The sequence below is a fragment of the Panicum virgatum genome, chromosome 1K (genome assembly GCF_016808335.1).
Source record: "Panicum virgatum strain AP13 chromosome 1K, P.virgatum_v5, whole genome shotgun sequence".
Lineage (NCBI taxonomy): Eukaryota > Viridiplantae > Streptophyta > Magnoliopsida > Poales > Poaceae > Panicum > Panicum virgatum.
The window spans coordinates 52,756,281-52,772,394 of record NC_053136.1 but is presented as its reverse complement, the minus strand read 5'-3'; the positions used below and the strand labels follow the sequence as shown (position 1 = coordinate 52,772,394).

General features: G+C 46.7%; 2 protein-coding genes and 1 pseudogene across 2 annotated transcripts; 2 read left to right on the top strand and 1 right to left on the bottom strand.

Annotated features, from left to right (window-relative positions):
• The first annotated feature begins 1,929 nt into the window (after nt 1–1,929).
• LOC120643238 (protein CPR-5-like) lies at nt 1,930–6,065 on the top strand. The gene is made up of 5 exons (XM_039919692.1): nt 1,930–2,281; nt 3,837–3,893; nt 3,980–4,015; nt 4,097–4,765; nt 4,853–6,065. Exons 1-5 carry the CDS (start codon nt 2,036–2,038, stop codon nt 5,387–5,389), a joined length of 1,545 nt encoding a protein of 514 aa, XP_039775626.1. The 5' UTR covers nt 1,930–2,035; the 3' UTR covers nt 5,390–6,065.
• Nucleotides 6,066–6,348: 283 nt separating this feature from the next.
• LOC120643222 lies at nt 6,349–8,365 on the top strand (annotated as a pseudogene).
• Nucleotides 8,366–11,224: 2,859 nt separating this feature from the next.
• LOC120643206 (mitogen-activated protein kinase kinase kinase 1-like) lies at nt 11,225–15,756 on the bottom strand. The gene is made up of 9 exons (XM_039919691.1): nt 14,728–15,756; nt 13,983–14,067; nt 13,790–13,852; nt 13,313–13,470; nt 13,114–13,189; nt 12,956–13,015; nt 12,462–12,566; nt 11,861–12,082; nt 11,225–11,734 (listed from the first exon to the last, which is right to left on the bottom strand). Exons 1-8 carry the CDS (start codon nt 15,564–15,566, stop codon nt 11,903–11,905), a joined length of 1,566 nt encoding a protein of 521 aa, XP_039775625.1. The 5' UTR covers nt 15,567–15,756; the 3' UTR covers nt 11,225–11,734; nt 11,861–11,902.
• Nucleotides 15,757–16,114: the final 358 nt, after the last annotated feature.

The window sequence follows — 16,114 nt, the reverse complement described above, 5'->3', positions numbered from 1 at the left end:
GTTCATCGTCGATCGGTCCGCGAGCTGAGAGAAAGAAAAGAGAGATGTGGCATGAGTAGACGTGCGAGGTAAACGTCTACCCGGCTGGATCGGATCGAGGCGAGGCGGGGGGTTTGACCCTTGTTTAGCCTACGGGTCTGTAGTTAATAACCCCGTCCGAGGCACAGGGTCGTGCGAGGTAAACGTCTACCCGGCTGGATCGGATCGAGGCGAGGCGGGGGGTTTGACCCTTGTTTAGCCTACGGGTCTGTAGTTAATAACCCCGTCCGAGGCACAGTGCCTGCTGGCCGAGGGTTCCGAAGAATATCAGCCATGTGCGTCTGCATCATCACCGCGCTTGCAGGCGTAGGAATAGGAGGACGAGAACATCTCAGGTGTTACCGTCCATCAGAGTGTTACGGTGTTACCAACTCTAACTACACTTAAATTTGTGCATATAAAATTCCATAAAAAATATGAATAGATAGAGCATGCATGCATCTACCATCATGCAAAATTTGAGATGCAACTGAAATTTATGCAATGAGAAACAAAAAAGAGAAATCAGCTAGTAGCATGTTACGTGTCCGAGATGAACAGTTAAACCCGCAACTATTTAAGTGCAATTTTTTTTGTTTTTTATTGCATGATTTTTTGTTCATTCTTAAACTGTGCATGATGATCAATGTTTACGTGCTATATTCATTCATATTTTTGTTGGAATTTTAGGTGCACAAATGTAAGTGTAATTACAATTGGTAACACGGTAACACCATAATGCGCGGTAACCCATAGATGTTCTCGAGGAGGATAGCAACCTCCCGTCCCGCTCTCTTGCGTGCACTCCGTCTCTAGCTAGTCTAGATCAGTGGTGCGTGTGTGTGCCATGGCCCATGGCTGCGTCCGAGACGGAGAGAGGAGTGTGGACCTGATGACGACACGTTGGGCTAATAAAAAAAATAGCACTTGTCTAAACTATTGTACTTGCCCTCAGGACGCGTTGCTGAAACCCGGCTGATTTATCTACGGATAACATCGATTGGATGACGACAGCTTGACTGAGAAGAAGAGACATCGATCCAAGTCTCGAAGAGCAGCTAGCACCTCCAGCTTGGCGAGCAGGGGAGAATCGACCGAGGGCGGCCCGGCCGACCTCGCGCACGAGCAGGGAGGGGGGAGAAGCATGGCGACGGCGAGGGCGGCCCGGCTGGCGCGCGCAGCAACCACAAACAACGAGAGAGAGAGAGAGCGCGGCAGCAGAGCACGAGAATCGATACAACGCGACTGTTTCTGCACTGGGCCGCGCGTCCTGGCGTGTGGAAACGGGCTGGGCTTGTATGCTTTCCGTCTGTGGGCGGGCTGGGGCGAGCGGTAGATATGATGTTGTGAAACGGGTTCAGCCCATCTAACCGTGCACAAGGCCCGAATGAGCCTGCAAGTTAGGTCAACCCAAATCAGGAGACTCTCAAAAAAAAAAAAACCAAATCAGGAGTAATTTACCCTTTTTTTAAAAAAAATAGTGGATTAAAAGTTTACCCTGCCTGAGAAGTTCAGAGTCTATCTGCAGATGTGAAGCTCCAAATCTCAATTCAGCCGTCAAATTTCGTCGATACTACTAGCACGTTTGCAGGAAACAACGTGGTCTCTACAACCCTTTCTTCAGTTCTCTGTTTTTTTTTTGACACACTTCCCCTTTCATCATCAGTTAAGATCGTCAAGGACTATACAAGGAAAAAGGCAACGAAGGAATCCACGACCAACGGAACATACATAGATCCACACGCGCAAGTTCACCAGAGTTTCCTTTCTGCGATTGCTTCAACGGCTAACTTGGCGTCATCACGACGCCGTCTCGCCGCCGCGTTCGCATCTCCGCTTCCGTTTCATACGCGGAGGCCTCTCCTGTCTCCTCCCGTTAAAGGGACCGACGGCCGACGAGACCCCACCCCGCCGTGAAACAAAACAAATCGTGCCGGTGCTCGGTGCTCGGCGCACGGCTGGAGTCACCCCAATAAACCCTACCCGCCCCTCCGCTGCCCCGCGGGCCCCTTCCCGTATGGACGGGGCCCATACCGCCGCCGGCTCGGGCTGCTCGGAGGCCGGCGGGGCGTCCTCCGCCTCGTCGTATGGCGGCGGCTCGGAGTCCCGATTTCGGCTGCACAAGGGGGTGCACCTGCGGCGGCGGCGGCGGCGGGTGGCGGTCGGGGGAGGGGGGAGCAGCAATAAGGGCGGCGCCGGTGACGGCGGCGTGCAGGACCTCGCGCTGCCCCTCGGGATGTCCTTCGCGGCGGTGCTTGCTCAGGTGAGCTGAGTTCTCGGCCTCTTTCTCCTGTTGGTTCGCCGGCGACCCAAAGATTCAATTTTTACTCTCCTTGTGCGGACTGCAGGTCTTGCTTGTTCGCTGCCATCTTTGGGTCACTGGGTGGGCGTTAGATTAGGAATGGTGAGCCTGCAAAGGCTCCTGCTCTGAAGCTTAATTTGATGTGAAGTCTTAAGAGTTAGTGCTCTCTTGCGATGACATGTTCATTGAGATTTGGCACTTCCGTTTAGACGAAGTTTTTGGGTAAACATTAAGCAATTGTTTGGTATGGTTGTTGTGGGCTTGTGGCTAAATCCTTTTCCCCCAGCCATTCAAGCGGCCATCATTGAATTGTAGTTATTTGAATGATCAAACTATTGCTCTGGTCTTTAATGTGATTCACTGGAAAAAGGTCCATGTTATATTAAATCGCAGGCTTCTTCTGAGCTAAAAAAGTATCGATGTATTCTGTGAAAATTGGGATAATATTATTTTGATGTGAAAAATTTACCTGGGGAAGAGAGGTCTCGTCGGGAATCGAGAGAATGTGTAAGCATTTTGAACGGTTCGGTTCCTATAGGGGTAAAAGCTTAGGCATTTTGGGGAAAAAGTCTATATCACCCCCCAACCTATGGGGGCTGGAATACATAACCCCCCAACCTATGAAACAGTCTATATCACCCCTGAACTTTTCAAAACCGGTCAAATTACCCCCTAAAGCAGTTTCAAAAAAATCATAGTAAATCACAGAAAAATCATAAAATGAAAAATTCAATTGTGTTGGACTCCAAATGAGTAGATCTACACTGTGAAAATATAATATGGTATGCTTTAGTACATTTTTTTACAGCTATGAAGAAAAGCATAGATCTAAAGCTACAGCCAAAAAAAATATACTAAAGCATATCATATTATATGTTCACTGTGTAGATCTACTCGTTTGGAGTCTAATACAATTGGATTTTCCATTTTATGATTTTTTTTGCGATTTACTATGATTTTTCAAAACTGCTTTAGGGGGGTAATTTGACCGGTTTTGGAAAGTTCAGGGAGTAATATAGACCGTTTCATAGTTTGGGGGGTTATGTAGTCCACCCCCCACAGGTGAGGGGGTGATGTAGACTTTTTCCGCATTTTGGAGATTTCAAATCCTATTGCTCTTCCTCAGTCCACAATAAAAGGTTGTTTCCTTTCGTCTTTCAATCATGGAAAACATACCATGTGTACCCTGTGAAGCTAGATATATCATATGGGATGGATATCTGAAGGGTCCACTGGGAACATGATGCTTCGATTTTAAATGCTCGCCTTCACAGCAGTTCTGTTTGGCTTAGTAGATTCTGTGGTTAACCATGATTCTTTTATGTAAATTCTGTGATTTTGAATGCCCTTGCATGCTAGCTGATATTGAGGTGCATAGATACGAACATCCCATATCCTAATTGATAGAGTGTGCCCACGTGTTTGATACTTATCTAGGTCTTCTAGGAGGAAGCGCATTCTGTCAGTAACTTAAATTGCGTAATTTTCAAAAAGTAATTAGTTGGATCTATTACAGGTTCTGAATAGATGCAGTGGTTCTGGAAGAAGTTTACAACCTGATGTCCTCTCAAAGGTACGCTTGTTATCTACTTATCTTTAGTCTTCCTTGTAGATGATTATGGTTTATTGGAACAAAACTCACACCAAATCTGGATGCAGATGTGTATCTCAGCTGTGAAGGAGTCCTTGACAAATGTATGAGCAGGCCAGTTCTTGTTCGCTACACATTTTCCACATCCCATAAGCTTCGTATCTCTGACTTATGTTGTGCTGCAGATTTATGGTGACAGATTCGAGATTTTCATGAGAAATTTTGAAAAATCATTTGGTAGTACATTGAGAACCCTCCACCTTATCAATGAGACACCTGTCTATGAACAAGATATGCCTCAATGTTCTTACAAAGGTGGTAATTCTGTATCTGAAATCAAGTTGAGTGGTACTGATTCACAAAGTTGGATACATGATGTCCAGAAAGACACACCCTTGAGTTCCATAGATAATCAGATCATTCTTCATGAGGGTGTCAATCATCAGCTGGTTCACCTTACTCATAGTCGAACTGCTCCAGGAATTGATCAGGATGTTATGAGTGTATTCGAGAGATCTGTCAATGAGCAAGCTCGTTCAAATGAGCTCAAGAAACTTGAAATAGGACTTACTATGAGAGAATTGCAATTGAAGGAATCTCAGTTAGCTCTCATCTCCGACTCAAATGAGTTAGAGAAGGTTAAAATTCGTGTGGGATTTGAGAGAGCCTCTTTCAAAGAGGAGAAATTTAAGACTCAAAGAGAGGATACAAGGCATGCAGAACTGCTCAGGAAGCTTATAGATATGCTTCTTACTGCTGTGGTACTCATGTCTGCCTGTTTTGGATACGGGACATATATTTACTCGTACCAGCGGATAACTGCTGTTACTTCAGCTTGTGCAGCTGCTTCAAGGGTATGTGCCACAATATTCCGTTACAAATTAGCTTCTAGCAAATTCCGTTGGTGAGAAACTCATATAATGTGCCACCTTTTCTTGCAGGAGTATACATCTTGGTGGATGCCAAGTTCAGTGTCAGCTTTCAACTCGGGGTTTCTGATTTTCAAATGCAATTTAATAGCATCAGCGAGGATATCATTTGGAGTTTTGATGATCCTATTAATCGCTTGGTTGATATTCCAGCGTTCTGCAATGACTGGACCAAACATGCCAATAACGTTCAACGGTATGTTATTGGGAGTTGTTTGTGGTTGGTTTGGAAGGAAATGTGTCGACACACTGGGTGGGGATGGAAATTTATGGCTTGTATTCTGGGAGGCCCTTTGCTTCATCCATTTACTTGGAAACATTCGGCCATCTGTTTTACATCGAATGCTCTATGGTCCTATTTCTGTGACAAACAGCACCAAGGCCGTTCGTTTACCATATTGGGCTCGCCGATATGCATTTTATGTTTTGGTGTCACTTATCCTGCCATGCTTGGCTGGTTTGCTGCCATTTGCACCTCTGTCAGACTGGATAGAACTTGCAATTCAATATGTAGTGTCCATGCTCAGTGGAAGTAACATTGAGGATTGACTATTGAGATCAGGTGTCGTTATTTGTAAGCTCAAATCTATTCTGCGAAGGTGGAGAGGATTTGCCCACTTTTGTTCAAGTCAAACATATATGAAAATTGGATTTCAGGATAGCAAGGAGGAAAGCTATTTTGTTTGACTTCCACCTAGACAAACTTATTGGCATGAAAGAAAAATGTTTGTGCCTTGTGGCGAAACATCAGATTGATCAGATTGTGATAGTTGTGCTCCTTTGTGCATTGTCAATGACAGCAGGAGCAAGATACTTAATTTTACAATGCAACTTCTTGTCACCAGGCAAGCTTGAATTATATTATAAGCCTGCAATTTCATTCCCTCTTTTTGTGGCCCTTTTGTGCAAGGACATTTGTCCTCAGTGATTGGAATCTGTAGGTATGATGTAATTTCATATGTTAGTCTCCCATAAGCTGCGGACTTTCCTTCCATCGGAATTCACTCCACATCAAACTGCTGCTTGTACGTAGTTTCTCACATGTATGTTGTACAGGGAAGCTTACAAGCTCAATGTGTCATTTCTGTTTATTTGCACACATCATTCAGATTTGTTGTGTATATAGCAGTAATGTACAATTATGTAAATATGTAAAGAGTTGTGTCTGCTTCCACGTTAATTATGTGTACTAGTTTTTCAATGGAACTTGCTTATGTTTGTGCAATGTTCTCAATCGGAACAAGTGGCGTTAAGAATGAGAGCAGTCGAAATATTTTTACTGTGAATAGTTTTATGGATGCTTAACTTCTCTTGAAAATGCTTTCACAGCAATATAATTTTCTAAGGTTATGAATGCATGCCGCAGTAGAACTCATTATCTAAAATTCTGCAACGTTCTAAACTAAACTGTTTTATGTTAAAAATCACTTAATCAAGGTTGTGCCTGACCTAAGAGATTTTTTTTAGCACTGGTAACCGCCAAAATGAAAAAAACGTTAGCAAGACCCTGAGCAAAGGCTTGGTGTGTCAGCCTGAGGCTCAGCCAGAAGCTCATGGCGGTGACCGCCGCTCCGTCTCTTGCCATCCCCACACCCCCGCGCCCGACCCCGAAGCCCCGCCGCGCACGCGCCCTCTCGCCGCGGCAGCGGGACGTCGTCTCGACGTCTCCTGGACGTCTGCCATCGCGCGCGCGGCGGGGCAGGGTGACCTGCCAGCGGCGGCCGCGGCGCTCTCCGCCATGCTCTTGACCCCCGCCGCGCCGGCCCCCAACGACGTCACGCTCCTTACCGTCCTGTCCGCCTGCGCCGACTCGCCGTCCTCCCCGCTCGCCCGCCCCTTGGCGCTCTCCCTCCACGCCCACGCGCTCAAGGTTTTCCCTTCCCACCTCCTCCTCTCCACCTGCCTCGTGCGGTTCTACCTCGCGTCCCGCCTCCCGCACCTTGCGCTCCAGCTTTTCGACTCAATGCCCATCCGCTCCGTCGTCACCTACAACACCATGGTCTCCGGGCTCATGCGCAACGGCCTCGGGGACGCCGCGTTCAAGGTGTTTGACGGAATGCCCGAACCGGATAAGGTCTCCTGGACGGCGCTCATCGACGGGTGCGTCAAGAACGGGCGCCACGACGAGGCCATCGACTGCTTCCGCTCCATGCTGCTGGACGGCGTCGAGCCGGACTACGTCACGTTGATAGCCGTTGTCTCCGCGGGCGCCGAGGTCGGCGCGCTCGGGCTCGGGATGTGGGTGCACCGGCTCGTGGTCAGGCAGGGGCTGGAGCGCAATGTCCGTGTCGCCAACTCGCTGATCGACATGTACGCGAGGTGTGGACAGGCGGAGCTCGCGTCGCAGGTGTTCCGCTCCCTGAGGAAGCCGACGGTGGTTTCTTGGAACTCGATGATTGTCGGGTTTGCAGCCAATGGCCGGTGCACCGATGCAATCAAGCTCTTCGAGGAGATGCAGAGGCAGGGTTTCAAGCCGGATGCGGTCACGCTCACCGGCGTGCTCACGGCCTGCAGCCACGCCGGCCTCACTGAGCAGGGGCTGAGCTACTACAACCTCATGACGACACGGTACGGCGTCACCGCGCGGATGGAGCACTACGGGTGCGTGGTTGACCTGCTTGGCCGTGCCGGGCGGCTTGACGAGGCGATGCGCGTGGTGGAGACCATGCCGATGCGACCCAATGAGGTGGTGCTGGGGGCGCTCCTTGCGGGCTGTCGGATGCACGGGGACCTGGAGATGGCTGAGCAGCTGATGCAGCACCTCCTCGAGCTGGAGCCCGGGGGCGATGCCAACTACGTGCTGCTGTCCAACATCTACGCGGCTGTGGGAAAGTGGGATGGCGCCGGGAAGGTCCGGAGCTTGATGAAGGCGCGTGGGCTGAAGAAACGGCCAGGGTACAGCGCCATGGAGGTCGACGGCGACGTGCACGAGTTCGTGTCTGGCGATCGATCTCATCCGCAGGCCGAAGAGATTGGCCAGATGCTTGGGTTGCTCAGGCACGAGATGGCGAGGTATGGTTATGATGAGCACGGAGGCAGCAGCTTGGAAGGGATTGAGCGCTGAGAACTGCAAGAATGTGGAAGATGCAATTGCAGGCATCACCACAGGGTTCATCATTTTGCGTGTGGGGTATTTTCTGTGCAAAAAGTGTTAGAACATCTGCTGTAGATCAGTAAAAAGTGTTGTACTAGAAAAACTGGCGCGGCAAGGCCGCGCCGACCTGTGCCAGTGCAGTGGAATCTTTTTTTTTGTTTATTATTTATGTAGGCCAGTGCGGTGGAACCTCTTGTTTTTGTTTATTATTTATGTAATACGAAAAAACATGTGCAGGTTGGTGGCTTGAATGGAGAGAAGGATGTGGAAGCTCTGAGAAAAAAGCTCAACTGTTCAGCACTTAGAGTTACACTTAGTTGCAAGCATGTAATTATTTTTGTTATGATAACAGGCTTTGGATCCCTATGTATAGGGAATGTTCATGGACTTGGCATGTCTGATACATCAAAATATTACAGACTTGTGTTGTATCTTTGTTTTTTTTCCCTTCGTAAACATCATAGTTATTCCTGCGAACTAATAGGAGATCATAGCATTTGTCTATTTGTCTTGTGACATTCACCATACCTACAACAAAACTCATTAAAACACCTTGATTTGGCATTATACCATAGCATTTATAAGCTAAGGTTGTAGCTAATGTATCTATATAGATACATATCCAAAAGAGAGTGCTTATAATGAAAATTAATCAAAGGAACTGCAGTAAGTTTGAGAAATTAGTACCTCTGTCATTGGTTTCGATCTATGCATGTGACTTTTTGATTCTATGACTGAGATCTTCCTTTTCATGTGTGTCTTCAAGCTATATAAAAAGATTGTAGGATAAATATTAAGATGAAGGGGTTGAGTTATAAAAATCAGGAGGAAAAGCATGAGTTTTGAATCATTTGAATGCAGCTCTTGAGCTATATTTCAAGTACATGTTCTTCATTCTTTATATCTAGTGTTTTTCTTGTGGTCTTGCCTTGTAATATTTTGTAAAGAATTTTTAGGGACATTTCATGAGATTGTTAATATGTTAGGTAATATTCTCTAAGTTTAGGTAATATAAGAGGAGGTAAGATTGAAACTTTGTTTTCGTCAGAGGTGATGGATCGAATTTCATGGGCTTTTGTTATATGTAGCAGAACTTTAAAGGGAAAAAATATTTTTTTTGAGAACGTGCCAAGGCACGTATTTCATTAAGAGGAAAGGGAAAAAACTTGCTTCATCTGAAAGGAATGGATCATTGATACATGTAGTTATAACATCGCATGTTTTTTTTAATTGTTGTAGTAGCTGATGTATTACTGATTGTTACACTTGATATCACCACTGAAAGTAATATAGGTGTATATCTGAGGTGAGTTCTCTTAATAAACTCAAGGTAATTGTTGTTTGCTGCAAGAGGTTAGTATTTGACATTACATAATATTATTGCAGCACATGGTAAATTGCAACAGAGCTTGTGAAGTCGCTAACCATTTCTTCAAATTAATTGTTTTGTGCTTCGTAGTGAAAACGTATGGAAATGACAGTGGCCAAAATTTAATTCGAAATTGTTAGATAAAAAGTGAATCTTACTTTTGCAGCGAAGGAATTAATTACTGTAATGGTGAAGCATAATTGAATAGTGATAGGTAGTCAGAGTTTTGTACTACTACATGTTAAGGTCTCGTTTAGTTTTTTAAGTTGTTGTCACATCGAATATTTAGATATCAATTCGAATATTTCGATGCTAACTTAATATAAAATTAATTGCATAAGTTATAATTAGAGCTCTAGATGAATCTATTAAATATAATTAATGTACGATTAGTGGGTGGTTATTGTAACAATTAGTGGTCAAATTATGAACTAATTAGGCTTAATATATTTGTCTCGTGATTAAGTCACGACTTATAAAATTAATTTTGTAATAAATCTATATTTAGTACTCCTAGTTAGTGTGTAAACATGCGATGTGACGGGATTTATGATTTAAATTAGCTGACCTTTTGTAGTAAATAATTTTTTTGTGAATGGAGAAGCTGTTGCATCGCCTTCTTTATTACTCGTACACGACTATCGCAACAGTGCAATGAAATTTAATTATTTATTTTTACGCAGTGCTTGAGCCCGCATGCTATTGGAATTTTTCTCCTATCTGCCGATGAGCATGGGTCCACATGCAATTAGAATTCCTCTCGTCCACTCGTTTGCTCCCCTCGGTCTGTGAGAGGTGGGATTTCTCTCATCCACTCATTTCGTCTCCCTCGGATCCAAAGCGATGCCTACTTCGGTGGCCAACGACGCCGCAGTGCTCTCCCTGGGACTGCAGATAGGGCCATCGCGGCCTTGCTGGGCTTGGAGCGGGAGGTGGCGGACGGCAAAGAAGGATGGCGGCGCCACCTGAGCAGATGTGTCCTGCTCTGCCCGGCGCGGAGAGGAAGGAGGCTGAGGCCTGAGGGCAACGACGAGGGTGCTGCAGCGGCGGGCCCCGCCGGCAGGCGCGGCTGAAGCGAGGCGGTGGCGGTGCCCGGAGGGCGGAGCAGGCGCGTGGCGGCACCCTGCTGGCTGTAGCGCCCAGCGCGCAGCGACTTCCCCGCGGCCACCAGGGTGCTGGAGCGGCGGCTGCGGTTGCCCCCGGGCTTGCGTGGCTGGAGCGCGGGGGCGGCGGCCCCCCCGGCTGGCTGTTGGAGCGCCGCCGCGGCGGCGGCGGGATCTAGGGGGAACGAGCAGATCGGAGCAACCGTCTCTGCTTCCTCTTCTCGCGCCTCTGTCTGCACGCAGGGCCCGCAGTGGCAGCGGCGCGGGTGCGTCTTCGTCAAGGGAGGCGGGAGCGAGCGCGACGCCGCCGGAAGGAGCCGCGTCATGGCGCGGGGTGTATCGCGAAGGCACGGGAAAGGGCGCCGAGCGGCGTGGTGCAGCGCAAAAAATCAGCTGGGGCACTGTGGGACCGATCTTGGCCGAAAGATAGAAATCGGACGGCTCCGAATTACTGTAGACGTGGCCTCACATTGGGGCAGAAATCGCCCCCCATTTAGGTCTTGTAAAGATTGTTTCTCGGAGCATGCAACTGTTTTAGGCCATTGTGATTGTCCATGGTCACTTAGTCATTATGAAGGGATTCAGCATGTACAGCACAACAGGAAGCTCAATTGATTTTTTTCTCGAATAAGCTCAATTGATTTCAGCACCAATCATCAGAATTTGATGAGCTGAATCAACATAGACAATCCATGTTGCTTTTATGTGTCACTTTGAGATATATGATCGGCTGCAGTCAGTGTAATTATGGACCCTTTCTGAACATCAGCAGAAAATAATTTTTGAGCTGTACAGGCATGCAAAAGTGGCCAGAAACAGAACAGGATATGCGACCGTTGAGCGACAGGTGCATTATATTGCCAGCATCCACATCATTCGCTTTTGATGAAACAGTGTGATTTCCCGTTTGGCCAAAATGTCAAATACTAGTAAACACTTGATCTGCCAGATATTAGGAAGTACATGAAAGGAACTGCTCTTGGTGGTGTGCAGCAACCAGAACCTGTGGTGGCAAGATGCCACCAATACACAATTTCAGCCATAGGAACAGGGTGTAAACAACACCCAACAAGCTCGAAAAGAATCACTTATATCAGCCATCTTCAACCGAACATGGAATGCCCACATTACATTTACATCAACATAATTGCTTCTAAGTGCCTGGATGTGCTTACCGGATTGAAAGCAATTTTAAACCTCCCATAAACTATCAAGCATGACAACGGTGCAGTGAGCAAGGGATGTCTTCAGATTGAGGGGCCATTCTCGGAATTCAGGCCAAGAGGTCATCATCATTATCAGCACCAGCTTTGACATGTGAATTAAATCTATAAAATGCAAAAAAAAAACATTAGTTCTAGCAAATTCAGCTTGTGATAAGTTAGAGGTGATCAAAGCATTCTAGTTATTAGTTAACTTAACCTTTCTATTTAAGAGGGTGTTGGAAGACTTACCAGCTTATGTACAATCGAATCTGTTAGCAGCAGAGGAAAAGATCAGGCGCCATAATGTTGTAGCGGTCTCTGCACAAAAGGATGCTCCAATAGCTGAGCAGCAGATGGACGGTCATTTGGATTTGCTTGAACACACTTCTTTATGAAATCACGCGCATCTTCTGATAACGTATTAGGAATTTCTGGTGGTATTCCCCGACCAATTTTAAGCAAAGCGTGTGTCTGCAAAACAGAAAAAAAATTCTGCATCATACACCACGAAAGTGTGCATTTTCTACCAACAGAAGAACAGATGATATAAAATTTGTAAATACTGAAATACAGAGAACACAGATCTGCTATTTGTGCATATCATTTATAATTTTGTGCTCACGAAAACTATGGAATGAATCATCTTTAATAAGACTACCACTGTTTTGGTTCACTATATATAAATAAAACAGCAAATCCATCAGGTAGCCATGGATCATCTATCTTTCTGAATTTGGTCACACACACACTGTTCATGTATTTCACTGTTTAAAACTTTAAATTACAGTGTATTTCTAGTTAGAGAATTGTTAATGCTGTAGCAGAAAACTAAGGAGGCACAGACACTCACCCATTCCATCTCAGGGTACGGAACTTTGCCTGTCAGCATCTCCAAAACTGTGCAGCCAAGACTCCATATGTCTGCTGGTGGTCCATGTGGCTTAGCCTTAGCAACCTGACAATGCACAAAATAGTAGGTCACAACTTGCGAGACCAAATTTTATTAAAGTAACATTTTGTGACAATGAAAAATAACAGCTTGAAGTCCTATCACAATCTTTTTAGTCACGGTGCTCATTATTTTAGTTGCTTTTCAGTTACAACTATCTGGTTTGATTTTCGAAAGCCAGCTCATGAAGTATCGAACTTGAGACACTTTTCGTTGTCAAGTAACTTAACTACTAAAACTATTTTAACTACTGAAACTATTAAGGTTGAAACCCCCAGGATATTTATAAGCAATCTCTACTTGAGTTACTCAGATTTGTATTCTGGATTGTTTTAAGAACAACATGCAGGACCACTGAGATGTACAAACAGCACAACACAAGTACACAGACTAACCTCAGGGGCCATCCAGAAGACAGTTCCCTTGCTAGATCTTGCCTGGCTCAAAATTGACATCTTGCAAATGCAGATTAGAAAGAATCAGTACAACATGCAGATGCAGAAGTGCAGAACATATATGATTCTTAGGGTGTTTAGGATGTCATGGTGAATACCTCCTTCGCAAGTCCAAAATCTGCCAATTTGACCAGCCCACTTGCATCAACTAGGATATTCGCACATTTGATATCTCTGGTAACATAGGGGAAGAAGAGCATGCTCAATAGCCAGAAAAATTAAACGTGAGTAAATACTCGGGAATAGAAAAGGATCTAAAGCAGACAATCAAATAGCATTCTAATTCTCCTAACTCACCTGTGCAGGACATTCCGCTGATGTAGATAGAGCAAACCATTCAGAATCTGCCTTGTGTATGCTGAGACTTGTGAATCTTGTAAATGGTATTTTTGATATAAAGCTGCCAATGATCCTTGAGTAACAAGTTCAAGAAAAATATATAATTTCCCACCTTCCTGCAAGACATCCCACGAATAAGATTTTCATGATGGACAAACTGCCCATATTTGGAGACAGAGATCGAATGCAACAGAGCAATCACCACATGGGGAAAATCTTAGCATACAACATATGTGGACTCTACATTTTGTTTTTATTTTTCTCCCTGTATTTTTGTAAATTTTTTACTCTTCTCCTCTATTAATCATGCCATACAGCAAAGCTGTTGGCGGGTTTAAAAAAAAAAGTATACAACAGAAAATACAGGGTTTTTTTATTTTTGTAATAGATTTATTCTGAGAAGGAACTTCATAACCACTGCAATGAGGAAATTACCTTATCTGTTCCAAAATATTGTACTATATTTTCATGCTCCAAACGACTCAAGAGAGATATCTCCTGAAACAGAGAAAGAAAGAAAGTGACTATCATCAGTGGAAGTCAAGAAAAAAATTGGTTGATTGAGAAACATATTGTTTGAAGCAAAATAACGGGCATCATTCTCAAGCATGCATAATCCATTACTCACATGCTCAAGTTGCAGAATGCGCTGCTTTGCGTTGAGTCCCTGATCCATTAAGGATACCTCCTTGACAGCAAAGAAAAAACCATCACTGTAAAAAAAAAATGTTAGAAGTCAGTCTTTCAAACAGTGAGTTGCAGAAAATGTTTGGGCTCATTCAAACATTCTGAACTTTATTCACACCAAATGGCATAATTGATTGCACTGGATTTGAATCATAAAAAAATTGTGAAGTCTGGAGTTTCTAAAGGACTGCCAAAATTATCGAAACATTGGTATAGCCATATCAATTTAATACAATGATTATTTTTGACACAGACAAACCTAATGACATGAAAGCACAGATGGAACACAAGACTTTGCATGAAATGTCAGGATAGATTCTCTCTTTTTTTTCCTCGAACGAAAATGCCAGGATAGACTAAAGTCCAAAAGGAAGACTTGACTCACTTGACTCACGACTTGTCTTCTGAAAATGATGCCTAATCATATTTTCATCAGAACGTCAGCCGACTATTAGCATGCCTAAAATGAGTATGACATCGATGGCAAAATATGGGTAACTGTTTTTCACTAGAAGGTCCCAACTATTCCAACCTAAAACCACAGTTTTAGGCTTTTAGCAATATATGTATTCGGCAGAGCAAAACTATAGTTGTTCTTCCTTTGTCCCCTCTGTCCCAGTTAATTATGATATAAACATAAGTGACATATAGCATTACAAATGTGAAGTAGGCAGATCCAAACTTACTCGCTGATGGCCTCGTACACTGACCCAAACGATCCACTCCCGAGATGCTCTCCCTTGATCCAAGTCGTAATGGTCCTCTTAAACCGCCTGTGTGGCGATGGCGAGATCCAATGCTCAATGTCACGAGAAGTTGACTCTGCTACAACTTGAACCAGAGCACCCGTAGTCTCCCTTGGCGCCTCGACAACCACCGCTTTTGTTCTCTCCACTCGCAACTGATCCACCTTGACCGGATCGCCCTTCTCAATGTCCCCAGTCCCCAACTTCACGACGGCGGCAATCTCTCGTTTGGAAACTTGCGCTGTCTCCGGTTCGATCACTCTGCTCCCCGATTCAGCTTCAGGCCATTTGTAGGAACGTGCGGAAACTTCAACAGCCTCTGGTTGGACTACTTTAGTGGCCAGCACAGCTTGCTCACCCTGCACGACTGCCTCCAGTCTCGCTGCGACCATGGCGTCCCGCCCAGATATTTCCGGAAGCTCCTGCGGAGCTGAACCCTCGGCGCCCAGGTCCGGGGCCAGGGACGCCTCCAGCGACTGGCGGCGGCTGCGGGAAGAGGTTGGGATATGCGCCATGGCGGCGGCGTAGAGGGCCGGGGGGATGGTGAAGTCCTCGGGGCCGTTGAGGCCGAGCTTCCGGAAGAGGTCGTCGACCTCCGCGCGGCCGCCGTGGCCGCCGCGGATGCGGAAGCTGGTCTGCGATGCGAACTCGGAGGCAAGGTCGGCCGGCGCGGGGTCGCCGGCGCCTTCGTCCTCGCCGGGGTACGACGAGTGCCTCATCGCGTTGATGCGCGCCAGCTGCGGCCGCGGGCGCGGCCTCGCCCGCTGCGGCGCCGCCATGGGTGGGATGGGCGCGCGGTGGCGGCGGGGCTTCCGGGCTTGGCCTTGCGTGGGGAGCAGGGCAGAGCACAGGCGCACGGCGGAACGCGTCCGAGCCCTGGGAGTGGGGTTTGACGAGGAGGGGGCTTTGGCCGCGCTAGTGCGAGAGGGCGGAGCTGCTGCGACCTGGGAGGCTGGGACAGGGAGGTGCCGCGCGCGCTTTTGACCCGGCGCGGGTGCGGTCGCTGCGTTGAAGGGTCGAGGGAGGGGGGAGTGGCCGGGTCGGCGGCTTGCGCGCGTGTTTTTGTCACGGCGCCTCGCTAGCGGCGGAACGAGGAGACCGGGCCGCTGGCGGGCAGGCGAGCGGTCGCGGTCACATCACCGGTTGACGTGGCCTACGCGTCAGGACTCTGGAGCAGCCAGTGCAGTGTATGTGTACCAGGCGCCAGAGCACCAGGTGGTGACTGCTGATTCGAGTCAGCCGCCGAGCTGGTCTCGCCGGCTGCGCTCCGTCTCCGTCTCCGGCTCCGGCAGCGCATCAGCGAAGCTGCAGACAAAAGAAAAAAAAT

What these genes read in the sequence shown, in the direction of transcription:
- LOC120643206 (XM_039919691.1), bottom strand. Translation starts at nt 15,566, where the DNA reads ATGGCGGCGCCGCAGCGGGCGAGGCCGCGCCCGCGGCCGCAGCTGGCG. An exon ending in AATATTTTGGAACAGATAAG is followed by an intron (nt 13,471 to 13,789) that starts GTAATTTCCTCA and finishes GATGTCTTGCAG; the next exon opens with GAAGGTGGGAAATTATATAT. An exon ending in CAGCGGAATGTCCTGCACAG is followed by an intron (nt 13,190 to 13,312) that starts GTGAGTTAGGAG and finishes CTATGTTACCAG; the next exon opens with AGATATCAAATGTGCGAATA.
- LOC120643238 (XM_039919692.1), top strand. Translation starts at nt 2,036, where the DNA reads ATGGACGGGGCCCATACCGCCGCCGGCTCGGGCTGCTCGGAGGCCGGC. An exon ending in AACCTGATGTCCTCTCAAAG is followed by an intron (nt 3,894 to 3,979) that starts GTACGCTTGTTA and finishes ATCTGGATGCAG; the next exon opens with ATGTGTATCTCAGCTGTGAA. An exon ending in CTTGTGCAGCTGCTTCAAGG is followed by an intron (nt 4,766 to 4,852) that starts GTATGTGCCACA and finishes CTTTTCTTGCAG; the next exon opens with GAGTATACATCTTGGTGGAT.